This window comes from Triturus cristatus, chromosome 7 (genome assembly GCF_964204655.1).
Source record: "Triturus cristatus chromosome 7, aTriCri1.1, whole genome shotgun sequence".
Classification (NCBI taxonomy): Eukaryota; Metazoa; Chordata; class Amphibia; order Caudata; family Salamandridae; genus Triturus; species Triturus cristatus.
This window is the reverse complement of record NC_140590.1, coordinates 527,743,027-527,758,167: the sequence shown is the minus strand read 5'-3', so window position 1 is coordinate 527,758,167 and position 15,141 is coordinate 527,743,027. Positions and strand designations below refer to the sequence as shown.

The window sequence follows — 15,141 nt, the reverse complement described above, 5'->3', positions numbered from 1 at the left end:
AGTAATGCAGTAAATTTTATTATTTTGACATATGTACACATGCTAACAGTCTCTGGAAAGATCTTGCCTTATTAGTACCAGTGTAACATACAAATGCAACAGTGAGAAAGGTGATCAGTCAACCTTTGCAATAAGCCATCTACTCTGCAGCAAAACAAGTCACATTTTTTATTAACGTTTGATACGTTTGAGCTATAAACAATTTATTAGTTTAAATGGTCAGATCATGCAGCAGATCTTGCATTATGAGGCAAATATGGCAGAGCCATAATTATATAGAAAACATTAGCAAACTAGGATATTTTGCCATTCATGTTTGAGCTGCTGTTGTGGAAAAAGGGAGAAGTGCTGATAACAAACTCCATGGCTCGGCGACAAATAGCTTGTGCTTCCACATTTTATCGTATTTGGGACATTCTGTGATTAGAACCATATCCCACTTTGTGAATGTGTTTTAATGTCAATAACTCATTATAACCTTAAATAATCATGTGTATCCATTGGTTCATTAAACTGGGCAGTGAAATGCCAAACAAATACAAAAAATTGGGATGTTTGCACATTCTGGCCACACCTCCGGCTCCGCCCACTGATCCAATCCTTGGGTTATTCCCGCCCTCTGATTCTCTGCCCACAGTTCCCCTACTTTTTTTTCCCCCACTTCGACCACTGCTCTAAAGGAATATTTGACCCCTTTCAATCTGGATTCAGACCCCACCACTCTACAGAAACCACTCTTATTGGTGTCACAGACTATATTAGAATGTCTCTGCATAACAACAAGGCAGTGCTGCTCGTGTTATTGGATCTGACAGCAGCCTTTGACACTATCTCTCACCAGAAACTGATTTACCAATTGGAGAATTCGGCCTGCAGGGACAGGCACTTAAATGGCTTGCCAGTTTTCTGGATCAGCGTACACAGACAATTAACTTGGGTCCATTTTGTTCCCCTACTCTGAAGCTCACTAAGGTGGTGCCTCAGGGCTCGTGTTTGAGCCCTACTTTGTTTAATGTTTATGTGGCCCCCCCTTGCCAAGATTGTTAGGGAATATGGTTTCACTCCCTACTCGTATGCCGACGACACTTAACTACTTCTGTCCTTCGATAAGGACGCGGAATTAGTTGATCAACACTTTGCGGAGGGCATGGTGGCCATATCCGACTGGATGCCTGAAAATTTACTTCAGCTTAATGCTTCTAAGATGGAGATTCTCTTATTTGGCTCTGCTCAATCCATTTGGTCCCCTGATTGGTGGCCCACGATGTTGGGCCCCGCTCCTACTCCATCTCTTACGGCAAAAAATGTATGGGTCCGTTTGGATTACTCTGTCCATGAAAGATCAAGTCGTGACTACAACAGGGACTTCCACCGCACTCTGAGTCTCATGCGCAGAGTGTTTCAGTGGTTGCCCTCATCAATTCACCGCACTCTGATTCAGGCTTTCATTATGGGCTGTCTTGATTATTGCAATGCTCTTCTAGCATCTGCAAACGAATCACTTTTGAATAGCATGCAGATTGTCCAGAATGTAGCCGCACGTCTGGCTCTCAAAATGCCCCCGCGTACCTCTTCTAGGCCTCTGCTGAGACAGCTTCACTGGCTACCAATTCGACAGAGAATTAAATTTAATCTCTGTTGCCTAGTACATACCTCACTCTATGGCAGATGTCCCAGCTATTTGGCAGAGAAAATTAAATCCTACCGTCTGAATAGGCTTCTAAGATCCGTAGGGAAAGGGCTGCTTGTGGTCCCCCTCTCCAGGAAACTACAAGCAGGAGGTAAGACCTTTTCTTAACTTGCTCCAAAATATTGGAATACTCTGCCCGAAGTACTGCGCGATTGTACCTTGTCGACTCTGCAGCACGGAGATACCCCTTCAGGGGTGATTCCTGCGCACTATAAATACCTTTACAATTACAATATGAATTTTTAGTTTTGCTGGGAGCCTAGGCCATTGTTGAGATGATATCCATGAGGTGCCGAATTCAAGAAGAAGCAGGCATCAAGTTATTTTCTTATCTCAATTGTGTTTCTAAGTACTGGCTTCCTTCCCCGGCTTCACTTCTTAACCTTAAGTGCTCAGTGGGAGGCAGTTTTGCTTTTTTTTTTAATCACTGAGGGTCAAAGATATTATTTAGGAATTAACCTGATTCCCCGGCTAGATCTTTAATTTATTAAGTTTTCCCTTTAAGTCCTGTCCTGGAGCGGTTGGTTTATCAGCCCCTGTACGGTATGGTGTGCATTCTGTTTGGTCTTAGCCAGCAACCATCTTAACCACTGTAGTGTTTTAATTTTCAGTGTATAGCCAGCACTTTGCCGAACTGCTTCGCAGGGTCTAATGTGTATGACCATTGGGTGTGCCTGTCCTTCACACAGTAAACCTTTAGGCTCCAGTGTGATCAAGAACAAGCTCAATGAGCAACAACTAACAGAGTCCTAGTCTCAAAAGCTTAGCGTATCAGCCAGATCTGATGTAACCGTCACTGCGAGGCTGTACAGGTGTGGAGCCCAAAGTCCTTTTCACCTTAATAGTGTTGGGAACAACAGGTCTATATGTTTCATGTGTCTTTCTCTCTTTCTTCACAGCATGGCGGTCATATACAGTGTCTTCTCGTTCTCCAACCTCATATCGCCTTCGGTGGTGGCCATCATAGGGCCGCAATTTTCGATGATAATTGGTGGCGTCTTTTACAGGTGAGTTACTTCTGAGGTGGAGGTTGTAGGAAGGGGGATTTAAGTTTTAGTATTGACCTAGAATTCCATGTTATGTGTAATCATCTAAAATCCATCATAAAATGAGAAATGTATCACATGTTACAAAGGTGTTGTGGCTAGGCTTTGAAGAAAAACAGAGCGAATGAGACGCAAACGTGATTTCAGTCGTAAATGTCCACAATTACCTTTTTGCCCCTGGCAGGAATCCATAAAGAAATTCCTGGCTTGTGCAAATAAATGTACTACTGCTGATTTCTCCAGCGGTAGTGACTACCATTCAAGAAGTGGGCGTTCCACACCACAGCTTCCATTGGAAGTTTGGAAAAGTCCCCAAATGTACATGACTGTGGGCATTCCCAAAGCCTTAACTGGCCCCCTTCCATCTTGCAAATGGCCACAGAATTACTCCACCCAAGGACTATAGCTACTTCTCTTGCAGAATTGAAAGGGGAATGAAACACCCCTAGACTTTGACAGGGCCTTGGGATAAAGCATTCTCCACTGGGAAAAATGCTTCCACAAAGAGTATTTTTGTTTGCATTCCCACAGCCGTGTCAATTCTTCTGTGGGAAGTACTCTGCTTTGGAGGACTCCACATGGGAAAATAGGAGCCTTTGGGGAAAATTAACCTGGTCACAGGTTTGAAACCTTAGGGAAAGGGTTCCTACGGGCTGGGTATGAAGTCAGTCTGAGGGGTGTCCGTCTGTCATTTAGGCTCCCTTCAGTCACTTCTAATGTTCAGGAGAACTTCCCGGTGATCGATCCTCATCCAATCTGACCTCGTCCAGTAGTCTTTCTCTCACTCAGGCCATCTCCATCGGGCTCCCCCCTCAAGTGGCATCCCTCCTCAGATTAATGCTCTCATTCTCATTTTTAGTCCAGTGTATTCGGTCGTTACTCCATTTCATTAGTTGAGGTCATCAGGCACACTTCTAATTAAGAGTAATTTGTCTCTTGTCTGATATCAATTCTAGTTCTATAAATTTGGTTACCTTGCGTTTGGCATGCCAAAGGATGTTAAGTTTATCTTGTAATCTTTTGTAACTAAACGCGAGTTTTGAATTTAAAAAGTTGAAGACATTTCTGAGGAGTAGACACTTGTATCACTTGAAGGATTTTGGATCAAGTGGGGTGTTATTATAGTTTATCAGCTGCTTAGAAAAGCTACCATCTTTTAAAGGCAGGACCATATATGCTGCTACATTTAAATCCTTTCTTGTGTCCTTAACTATGCTGCGAATACACCGAAAACTTAAAGGGGGTCTTCATTCAAAATGTAACAAAACCTAACTCTGTATGTACCCTTTGGCGTTCATCTACTGTTGTGCTACTCCATCGTATGCTCTCTGACCTGTGACACCCTCTCAAGTGACGTCAGTTCAGGTTCAGATCAAGTGCAAGTTTTATCCCAGTGACTGTTGCCCATTAGTCCAAGTTGACAATTCTGGGGAGGAGTTTAAAGGCAGTAGGTGGGGGTGAGAAGCAGTTTACTCGGGCAAGATTTAAATTTCAATCCCAATCTTAGAAAAAGTTGCCAAGTTTCTTTTTTTTTTTTTCATTGGACTTTGCATACTATAAATAGATATCCCGGGGAAAATTAGTTCAGAAACTTGTCTGTGAATAAAATCTGTGCCATACTTTCTTGCTCCGTTATTAGGTGTCCCCTTCTGACAGTTTTTGCTGGCTGTTAGCAACAGACCTATTGTAACAATAAAGACAGAGTGGGCTTTGGGTGCCACCCATTGCTTATTATTCAGTTTCTTTCATGTCTATCTCCTCACGGGTAAGTAGCGCGCTCTACAAATGCTATGATTGACTGATTCCCTGCTCTTGATTAAGTCTCTTTCCTCCCTGTTCATGTGTTTGCCCCACTCAAAGAACATTTAAGTCTCACTGTTTTGAATGGAGGACTTGTACCCTTCCACTGCAGTTGTCAGAACCTTGTGTTATATTTTGACGGACCATTTTTTCATCCCACTTTCATAGCTTTCCCTTCTCCTTCCTCCGCTATCACACCTCCCTTAAATATTTGGCTGTCCCCAAGTGGTCCTTGTCTTGGCCCCATTCTCTTTATTTCAGTCATTGTCGCCCAGCACCGGTTAGCCCCCCCTCTCTCTTTGCCACCCGCAGTTGTAGCTGTGGACAGATGTCTTATGTTTCTTAAAACATTCTAGTTGACAAACGTGCATATACATGTGCCTGTACATGATGGCTTATCTAGAAAAGCTTTTTCTTTTTTTTTTTAATTTTTGCAAGCTAGCCATCCTTGTGTGCACATGGACAGACCCCATCTTGGAATGTTTTTCTTATGATTGATAAACATTCCAAAATGGCTGCTGTGCATGGAGGCCATCTTGGAATACTTTTTCTTTTGCCTTATGGCAAACCATTGTAAGATTGCTGTTGCTCGGGTGCCCACACAGGTGGCTATCTTCCATTTGTTTTTGCAATGAATGATGGCAAAACTACAAAAGCATTAGAAAAGTCTATAGGTTGTGCCCCGGTGTCACAGGAAAGATCAGTTGGCTTTGTCAGTTCTTGTAGATGTATGTGTATATCCTCTTGTGTTCTCACTCGGCAGTGCCTGCTTGAATAGTGGACAGTTTCTGCTGCTCCTGCTTTGGCGAGAACAGTTTGTCACACATCCTGTGCTGATTATAACTTACTCCAGGGATCTAAATCTAGCAGGGTTGGGTGTTTGTTTTCGTTCCTTAGTCAAGAACCTTCCACTCTGTAGTTTTTCTGACAGTCATTCCGAGTGACCAGCCAGAATTCTTAATCGGTGTTCGTTTTCTACCACATGCTGTTTTGAGCAAGGCCAAGTTTTTTCCAACTGCCATCACAGTGATTTTAGGACTCTGTCTAATTTTAGGATCCTGGAGGAGTGTGGTAGAATACACTGTTCACAGAACAAGCAAAACCTGTGGAATGAATGAGAGCTGAATTTGTTTCCTGTAATGCATACTGAAATGTCTTTATGTTGCAAATAAGTCCAACAACAACTATTTTCTTTGTATCTTCTTACAACATATTTCTTTTCAGCTTGTACATCGCCATTTTCATTCATCCTCTCACCTGGTCCTTCTATACCGCCTCTGTTTTTCTTGGGATTGCAGCCGCAGGTAAGACTCCGATGCTGTCTGCAGCAGCTATTTCATTTTCCATAAATGTCCTGTTTGAGACTAACATTGATGTTGTGTTTTAGTGAAGATGCTATTTTGTACTTATTTTAAGTGTCCTAAAAAAGAGACCGCGATTAAACACAAAATTCAAATCTGTGACCTAAGATTGTACTCTGATCTCTGAAGCAAACACATGACTGAGCAAATAGAAAAGCACCATGGTTCTAGGACAAGCGGTTTTTTGATGAGCTCCTAGCATATGGTTTTCAAAGTACAGCTTATGCTCTGCATAGTGGACTTACAGTTTCTTGATGGTTTGCCCTCCCGTGCATGGAACACCTGGCAGCTGCCAGTGGCTCTCTGAATGTTTGTGTGTTCCGCCAATCTCTCACTCGCCACCGCCCGCGCATCTGAAGAACAAACACCGGCGGGAGATCCTTCTCCCACCTCGCCGCCAAGACATGGAACACCCTCCCACTGAGCCTACGACAGACCCAAGACCTGCTGACCTTCAGGAGGATGCTCAAGACCTGGTTGTTCGATCAGTAGCGCCCCCTCAGCGCCTTGAGACCCTCGAGGGTATGTAGTGCGCTTTGATTGATTGATTGATTGATTGTGTTCTGCAATGCAGAATATTCGAGAGAAGCAACAGGGGTCAGTCTCATGCTGGAATGGTCTCTTTACTTTAAGTGTGGGTTAGAAGAACTGCTTTAATTTCTAATGGGGATGTAGGTACCTATTGTCAGTATTGGATTGTGTAGCCGGCGGAGGAAGGGGCTCCCATCATCTCTGGACTGGAGGGGAAGGTGGAATATCTGGAACTGGCCTAGACAAATTCTGCTATTACCAGGGCATCTTTGGAGTAATAGTAGAGAACTCCTACTATTACATACAGAGTTGTTAGCTGCCTCTTATTTACTTTCAGGAGATGATAGCATCCCTTGAGTTGAGGATGCATCCTATCTCATCTTGAGCTGGACAGGAACTGCTTCTGGACAGTCTGGAGCCAGAAGAGAAGGTAACCTCAGTAGATCTAAATCCCTGAGAGTCAGTCAAGGGCAGGTTAGCCTGTAGTGCTGCCAACCCTTACCTTATACGCACCCCGAAGAGTTGCAGAGGTTGTATGGGGAGGAGGAAACCTCCATCTGTATTCACAGTGCTGGCAATGGAGCTGTGAGGCCTTTAAAATTAGCATCAATTTTCCAATAGTGTCCTAGGGTCATTGTTTGTACTCCAAAAGGATTATCTAGTTACCCCTTTTATAGCTTTGCTTTCAAAAGGCAAAGACTATAAACAGTTGAGGGTTACTCCAGGCGCGAGTAGACGGTTTGATGTTGTATGACATAAATTATTACACTAAATAAACCCAGTGTCTGACTGCATTTTTGACTTTGCAAAGAATTGATTCCCCCCCCCATATAGGAGACTGAGGGCCTGATTTAGAGTGTTGCGGATGGGTTACCCCATCACAAATGTGACAGATATCCCTTCCGCCATATTACAAATGCATTATATTTATTTCAAGTGCATTATATTTAATGGCAAATTAATTATATACTCTTGTGACAGAGTAACCAGCCACCGAACTTTAAATCAGGCCCTGAGATGGCTAAGATAATAAAACCCATAAACCCTGAAGGTCCTAGCAAGTGCTGATTTGATGCATGTCCCTAAACACAGATAGTGCTTCTGTAGAAAGGTACTTGAATTAAAGTAACATGTGTTCCTAAGGCCAGTGTTATTCTATTGGGAAGCTTGTCATGCTATGTCTGCTGTTTTGTCCGAGGTGCCCTGGTTGTAAGAGTCGGTTTTAATCCCATGTGGCTTAGAATCTGCAAAATCAGTCTCCCAAAAGTAAAGGTGCCTGTACTACCTACGAAGAGCATGGAATCCCATCAATTGTCCAAGATGGTGAAGGGTGGAACAGGCTAGTGTCCAAACATCTATTGTTCCTGTGATGCGTTAAAAGAGCTCTTTCATTTAAGGGTTTGGGGCACTTGGCACTCTTCAAAGGGGAAACAGTTAAAGGCCAGCTGTTCCCAGATCACTGTTGACGAGGGACTACTACTAATGCTGGGGTTTTGCTGCTGTCCCAAAGTTCCATTGTACGGTTGTGGTCACAGTATGTTTACGTGGTACCCACAGCTCTGGGAACCTCAGCTTAAACCCCCAACTAGATAGAATAGAATGACATTTGTAAAACGTGATGTCTACCCGGAGGCCTCCCAGCGCTGCGGACGAGTACAGGAGAAGAACAGTAGAAGAAGATGCAGAACTAAAACAGCCAAGTTTTTAAGAGCTTGCGAAATGAGAGAAGATTGGGCTCTTTCTGCAATTGAAGTGGAAGAACATTCCAACCAATGGCACCATTATATGAAAAGGATCGCCCGCCACATCTGACCCTCCTTATTCTGGGTTGAAGAGCAAGAAAAGAGGCAGATGACCGAAGGTCTCTCTTTGGTTGATAGGACGTGTTTAGAGATTGGAGAATGGGTGGACCGTTCTTCCAAAAGGCTTTATGGATCAAACACATAGCCTTAAAATGGATCCTTTCCCTGATCGGCAGCCAGTGCAAGCTCTTTAGTGCTTGTTTAGCGGACTGCCGGCGAGGAATCTGAAGAAGTCTATGGGCGGCACAGTTCTGAATGATTTGGAGCTTGTTGATGGTATACTGCGGAGCTCCCAAATATAATGCATTTCCATAATCCAGGCGGGAGAGGATCAAAGCTTGGACCATGATCCTTCTAGCGTGGAAAGGAAGAAGGGGAAGAACTTTATGAAGCATCCTTAGTAGCCCAAAGCAGGTTGTAGAAAGCTTTGCTGCCTGATGACTGAACGTGCGGGAGTGGTCAATGCAGATGCCAAGGCTCTTGATTTGATCTTTAGGGGCCGGGGCCGGGCCTAGGGAGTCTGGCCAAAGAGATGCCGGATTGTAGGCAGGGGAGTTGCCCAGGAGCATAAGCTCCGTCTTGTCCCCATTAAGTTTAAGACATGAGAGTTCCATCCATTTGGCAACCTCCTCTAGGCAGCAGCCTAGGGTGCTAGATGACCCCTCGGGGTGGTTGAGTGCCACAACGATCTGAGTGTCCTCTGCATAGGTGATGATTTTTATGCCAAAAGGATGGACAATGTCTGGCAAGGGTCTCCTATATATATTAAACCGCGTGGGGCTCCGGGCGGAACCCTGGAGAACCCCACAGCTGAGAGGGAACTGGTTGGAGACGGCGTCTCCCTCAAAAACCCTAAAAGAACGGACACTGATAAAGGACTGCAACCACTCTATTGCAATACCGGACACTCCTGATTTCTTGAGTCTGAGGAGCAGAGTAGTATGGTTAACAGTGTCGAATGAAGAAGGATAATAGCCGCAGTGCCCCTTGATCTAGAATCCTTCTTGCTTCCACAAGATCAACATTTTGAACTGGTATTTGGTGTTTGGGTCCAATTGGAATTTCAACAGACCACAATGACGATAGAACTGTACAGGCTAGGAAGATGATTATAAATGGGCGACTGAAGACGTATTTGGGAAGACTGTCAGTCAATGGGCTGCTACTTGAATGCTTAAATGGAAGAGGAACGCTCTCCCTTCCTTCTGGTGCTGAAAAGTGACAGATAAATGCTCCCATAAAGTTGAAGATTGTATTGGGCAGTTCAGGGTTGATGCAGACTCGCCACACTAGTTGTATTCTGTTTATCTCTTCAGGTCTCTAACACCCTGTACATGCACATGAGCTTCAGTTTGGGTCTAGCTAATTGGGCGGCAAAGTCTTTGTGGTTTCTTGGTGGTACGCTTCTTTGATGAGAAAACAAATTTTTCTTTTTGTGCTCATGCTATACAACTACTAATCGTTTCCTTTATAAGTCCATCAGAATGCACTGAACAAAATCCTTGTCAATAGTCTTTCACTATACCATAAAGTATGACTATTTCTGTTTTATGAAAAAAAACATATGTATTTATTTAAATGATTAAAATGCATGTCATTATGTCCACAATATACACATTCATAAATATACAATAGAGCAAAAAGCACAATGAAATAACTAAAATCATTAACTGTCTTGATCAATGCCAGAAATAATCTGTACGGCAATCACAGCATTCAATTAAAGTATTCCTACAACAGATCCTCTGTTAGTATACATTTTGCATGAACCAGCAATTACGAGCATTCACAAATAAGAACAAGCAGTTACTATGTATCAGATACTTTCACTATACATATTTTGTCGACTCGACGTTTCAGCGGTTCTTGGACTAATATCACTACCTTCTTAAGGACAAATTCACATAAAACATTTTTTTCTATATAAAAGCAGTTGTTTACTGTAGGAGACAAAAAACAATGAAAACCCAACTAATTCTAAAACCTATACCGATTATCTCGTAATTTAATTCAGTGCAAAGTAATGACTTGCAAGATCCCCCTCATATACTAAGTAAGGTATGTTATTAAGTAAAAAAAACCTTTCTTATGGGGCAGTGAAAGTTTTTTTTTATTTTTATTTTTTTATAAAAGCTTAAGGTTATTGCTAATCTTATACACAGGATAACCGAAAGGTATTTCCATATTGTGTTAAAGTAATCATTATGCCTGGCTCTTCCAGTCATAACCAGGGTTTAGTTAGATCATGGGGTCATAAATACCTTAATTCCAACTTCGTTCACCCATTTCCCTCTAGGGACGTGTTTCAATGTTGAGGGTACAATGACCTCCAAAATATTGCAATCCTACAAGATCTACATATTGATTAGATGCCGACTTATTATTGATCATCTGTGTTATTAGGTCCAATATATAGTAAAGACTTTCTGTATGTTAAAGAGCAAACATTGTCTGTTTAGTTAGCCTTTTCAAGTTGAGGTATATCGTTTTCTGTATTATCCCTGTTGGTATCAGATAAAGAATGTTACATATAATGTGACTATATCCTAGCTACTCCTGTTATTCGGAGATACTTATGATTCAGTGCTTACCCCTCTGCTTATGCCAATAGCTCTCCCTGCGTTGGTTAGTAGGGTTACCTCGTGGTCATTCTCGATTTCCACGAGTTGTTCTTTTACTTTTTTTTAGTCCCTGTTCATGTACGATCAAAAATGAGTTACATACAGGGTGATTACACAACTACTATGTACTCAGTATTGCTGTTTGTTTCAATTTACCACTCAGCGTCCTGCTATTTATAATCTATTTAGATTAAAATATATGTTATGTTATGTTATGTTATTTATTCTTTTGTATAGCGCACGGCTACTCAAAAAGAGTGTCCCGGCGCTTTTTTTTTGGAAAAGGAAGGCTGCAACACAATAACATAACACCATTAAAAGAAAAAAAAAATGCCAGACAAATACATGCAAGAAAAACAAACTACTGAGTAAACAGCCAGGTTTTAAGGCTTTTTCTAAAAGCTAATAGGCTGGTAGCTCCCCGCAGAGTGAGCGGCAGAGAGTTCCACAACTGTGGCGCCAGCAGTATATGGTCTTTCCATCCTATGTCCATTTAATAAAGGGCCTTAATTTTGTTCATCATCGTATAATAACGAGGAAAATATGTGGCAATAACTCTGTTCGCTCATAACTAAGCCTTCAACTTAGTTAATAGAGAAAGTGGTATTTATTGTATACACAGACTTCATCTTTGGCCGTGATGAGATTAACCCCCGATCGTGCTTTCATATAAAGGAGTACTTTACTCATGTGAGGAACACATTATTGCCTCTTCGGTATCTTATACCTCCTGAGACCTTTTGCTATATCCTAGAGGTGCGCATGGGCCGAATAGACATGCACTGGCATTAATAAAAAAGGCGGCAAGGATTTAAAATGGCGAACAGCTTGCAGGAGAAGAGGACGGATACACCGCTGTTGCCGTGAGCGCATTGGGAGACCCCACGGTAGGAATGAGTATATTGAAAGGGCCCGTAGCAGCTGGACAGTAGTGAGAATGTTTCACCAAAGGGAGGGTGAAATGTAATTGACAGCGTGGTTGCCCTAACCTTTATGTTACAATGGCTTCAAGATGGCCGAATAGTATTACAAGTTGTAAATGCCCACTACGCTGCAGCTGGAAAGAACCAGTCTAGCATTGGTTTTGTTTGGCCAGACCACCCATATCAATTGAGTGGGGTGGGTAAGACGGCCAGATGGGCTATAGAATGGGTACTCAAAAACATTTCCTCGGGGGCCGAAATGCACTTTCTGGGTTATCATCTTTGGCTGCTCATATGACCGTGGGGGTAGGGGCGTGTGGATGGGGAGATTCGGATGGGGTGATTTGGACGCGGGGCTAGGTTGGGCGGGACACGGCATGGTGAAGAGTTTGGTAGACAAATGGCACCACGTAGAGAGAAACGGTGCATGGAATTTACAAAAGAACTTATTTAAATAGAAAAATACAGAATGCTGCATTGTGAAACAAACACTTGGATAGGTTTAAAGTGTAACCATTCCATAGAATATTCAAGTAATTCATAGAAAATGTGCCCCTTGTGGTATAAATCACACATATTGATGTAAGAATGATAAAGCTCTTTCAATTGAAAGTAAATTCAACCCAACATTTGTTTAAATGTCTTTTAATCTGATAAAGTAGCATTCAGATTAGGTATTTAAAGTATTCTGATTAGTTATCAGTGGCAATTTTGGAGAAATGTCGATCAAATTAATATTTAAAGACAGAAAGTAGCTGGGGTAAAAGTATTTCCTTCATATCACACATGAATAGATTCAGTGAAAAAGACATGGAGTGTTCACCAGTGTGCAAGAGTTGCAGTGCAAGACTCCCAATCTAGATGCTGCAAAGAAAGTGTTACTCTGCTTTGAAGGCCTTTAGTGAATGTAGAACAGCAAGTACAAAGGCACACATAATGCAGCAAAAGTATTTTCCAAGGCACAAATGTAATGCACTCATTTTATACTAAATGTTCGCAATTAATTTCTTGTTCTCTGGAACCTTTTCAGAAAGAGCAATTCTCAGGAGGTGATCCAGATGTGCCTCCAGTAAGTTTGTTTCTTAGTTTATTTTTTAGAACGCCCATTGTGGAAATGGAACACTCGCATACATATGTGGAGCCAAACAGGCAAAGTATTTTCTGTGCCAAATATAACGAAGAGGGAATTTTTCAGATTGCACGGTAATGTAGTTCCTATATAACCTATACAGGATCTGCACGTTTGGATAACATAAACTGTGGGATTGGTGGCAGACTGATTGCGTGCACCACCACCGGGTATTTTAGCCTGTCTGTATCAGCTAGCTCACAGTGCCACTAGAATCTCCTCTTATCGGGGAGAGAATAGTTCTTGGCAACCTCAGAACACGACAACCCTGATCCCTCAGAATCGTGGTAACAATATACTACCTTTGGCTCAGTCACTCGTGCTCACTTAGTTTCTTTCAGAGATACACAGGCTGGGCGTTTTCAATAACAATTTATTGATCAGTTGTTATTCTAGTGTAGAATGGATTAGCTGCAACAACCATTAGACAGTAGCAGAGATATATGATTAGAAGTACTACGAAAGTAAAGGGATGGCACAGTTCTACCATTTTGCAGTAATCCTGAATATATACAAGTACATAAAATACATGATGAAAAGTGCGTACTCCTACGATGACTCCCTAACTAGATGTACCTAGCATCTGTGTATGTGTAGGTGTAATGCCAAGAAAGAATCCCTCTAGGATGTAGTCCACCCCATTACCTGGGAATGAGAGAATATGGTACCCCGTCCTGGTTTCGAGTTGGACACCCCGCAAGGGATGTTGGACCACTCGGAGCTGGATTGTCTGCATGCAGGAACCTCAGCGTCTCTGGTCAGTGTGTCAGCCGGGAAGTCTCAGTCTCCTCTGTCTTCCTAAGCAAGACATGATGTATATATACCGATAGGTCTCCCCAGGGGTTCTACCTTGCTGTGTTACTGTGTCAGCTTGAAGGATGACGTCGGACCTGAACTTTATACAGAGTTGGTAGTCCTGCTGTGCTTCCAAGAAACCTCCTGCATAATGTATGAGATTCGAACTAGGGAATAACCCGCGTTCTGAATGCAGTGTCGTATCTAGGTAAAAGGTCAGTCTCTAAGAACAGTTATGTATGTAATGTAGGGAAGAATATAGGTAAAAGGTTGCAATGCTACCTGCGTCTATATAGGGTACCTATATGGAATATGAGAACAACCTTTGTCAGAAATCTTCTGTTTCCTTCCCCCAGGGCGTTAAGTGGGGAAAAAAACTGGGGGTGCTCTAAAAGGGGCGTGACAAGTCTCTTAAAGGGGTGTGGCCTATCCGTGTAGGGGCGAGGTTTAAATCAAGATAATTAGCATTTTATGCTTAAGAAAATCATGAAGTCGCATCCAGCAAAGGATAATAAAATATGCAAAAAGGTATATTAGCCATAAAAATACCAAACACTTTAAAAAAACATGTAAAAATTATTTACATTACTTGGAAATCTATTGCAGGATTTCCCAAAACCCTTGAAGATATTCACTGTGTCTGTTTTGCTGGGGTTTCTCACAACAATTATTTTCAGCAGACCTATCTTTTGCCAGCCAACTCTTTACATACAGCTTTGCGTCAAATGTTTCAAATGGAGGACCATTGAGTTTTACCCATAAGCATGAAGAAATGGTCTCTACAAGAAGAGAAGCCCTTGTTGGACAAGTAATTAAGTACATTGCGCTGAAACCTCTCTCGCAATCCGCATTACTTGCTGGAAGGGTTTCCATGCATACTACTAACTTTTTTTTAATGCTTCAGGGGTTTTCTTTCCACCAAAATCTTTGAAAAGTCTAAAAGCTTGGATAGTATCTCTTGCTGGCAGCTGAAACTCTGAACACAGTTTCTGGATATCTGTTTCACCATAAAGAATGCATTCATCACCAGAAGGCAAGTTGCCTGCATCTATCACACTGAAGCTGGCTAGAAGTTCTTTCTCGGAATCGGGGGCACATCGTTTATTGATATTTACAGACAGACTTTGGTAAAACTGATTTTGATGAAGGGCAACAGAGTTACTTCTACCATGGAAAAGAGGAACATTCTTGAATTTGCCCTCGTACACTGCTCTCTGAGCCGCAGAAGCAAACTCCCCTGGTGAGTCCTTCATTTCTCTAAATATACGTACTTGACTAACCAAAAGTCTGTGGGCATTAACAATTTTAATGTCCCTCCTCTGTAAGGAGAGTGATAAGTCTTTGAGCTCTTGAAGTGCATCACACATTACCCCCCAAATCTCTGATAAAAGAATAGGATGTAAGCTTCAAGAGACCTTCATACTTACTCTGGTCTCTTATGGG

General features: G+C 42.2%; 1 protein-coding gene across 1 annotated transcript in view; it reads left to right on the top strand.

Moving 5' to 3' along the window:
- The window catches only part of MFSD11 (major facilitator superfamily domain containing 11), a 204,952-nt gene that overhangs the window by 37,634 nt on the left and 152,177 nt on the right, over positions 1 to 15,141 (top strand). The window contains exons 4-5 of the mRNA XM_085616897.1: positions 2,590 to 2,697; positions 5,761 to 5,840. Coding sequence (XP_085473023.1) covers positions 2,590 to 2,697; positions 5,761 to 5,840 — 188 coding nt within the window. The remainder of the gene's footprint in view (positions 1 to 2,589; positions 2,698 to 5,760; positions 5,841 to 15,141) is intronic.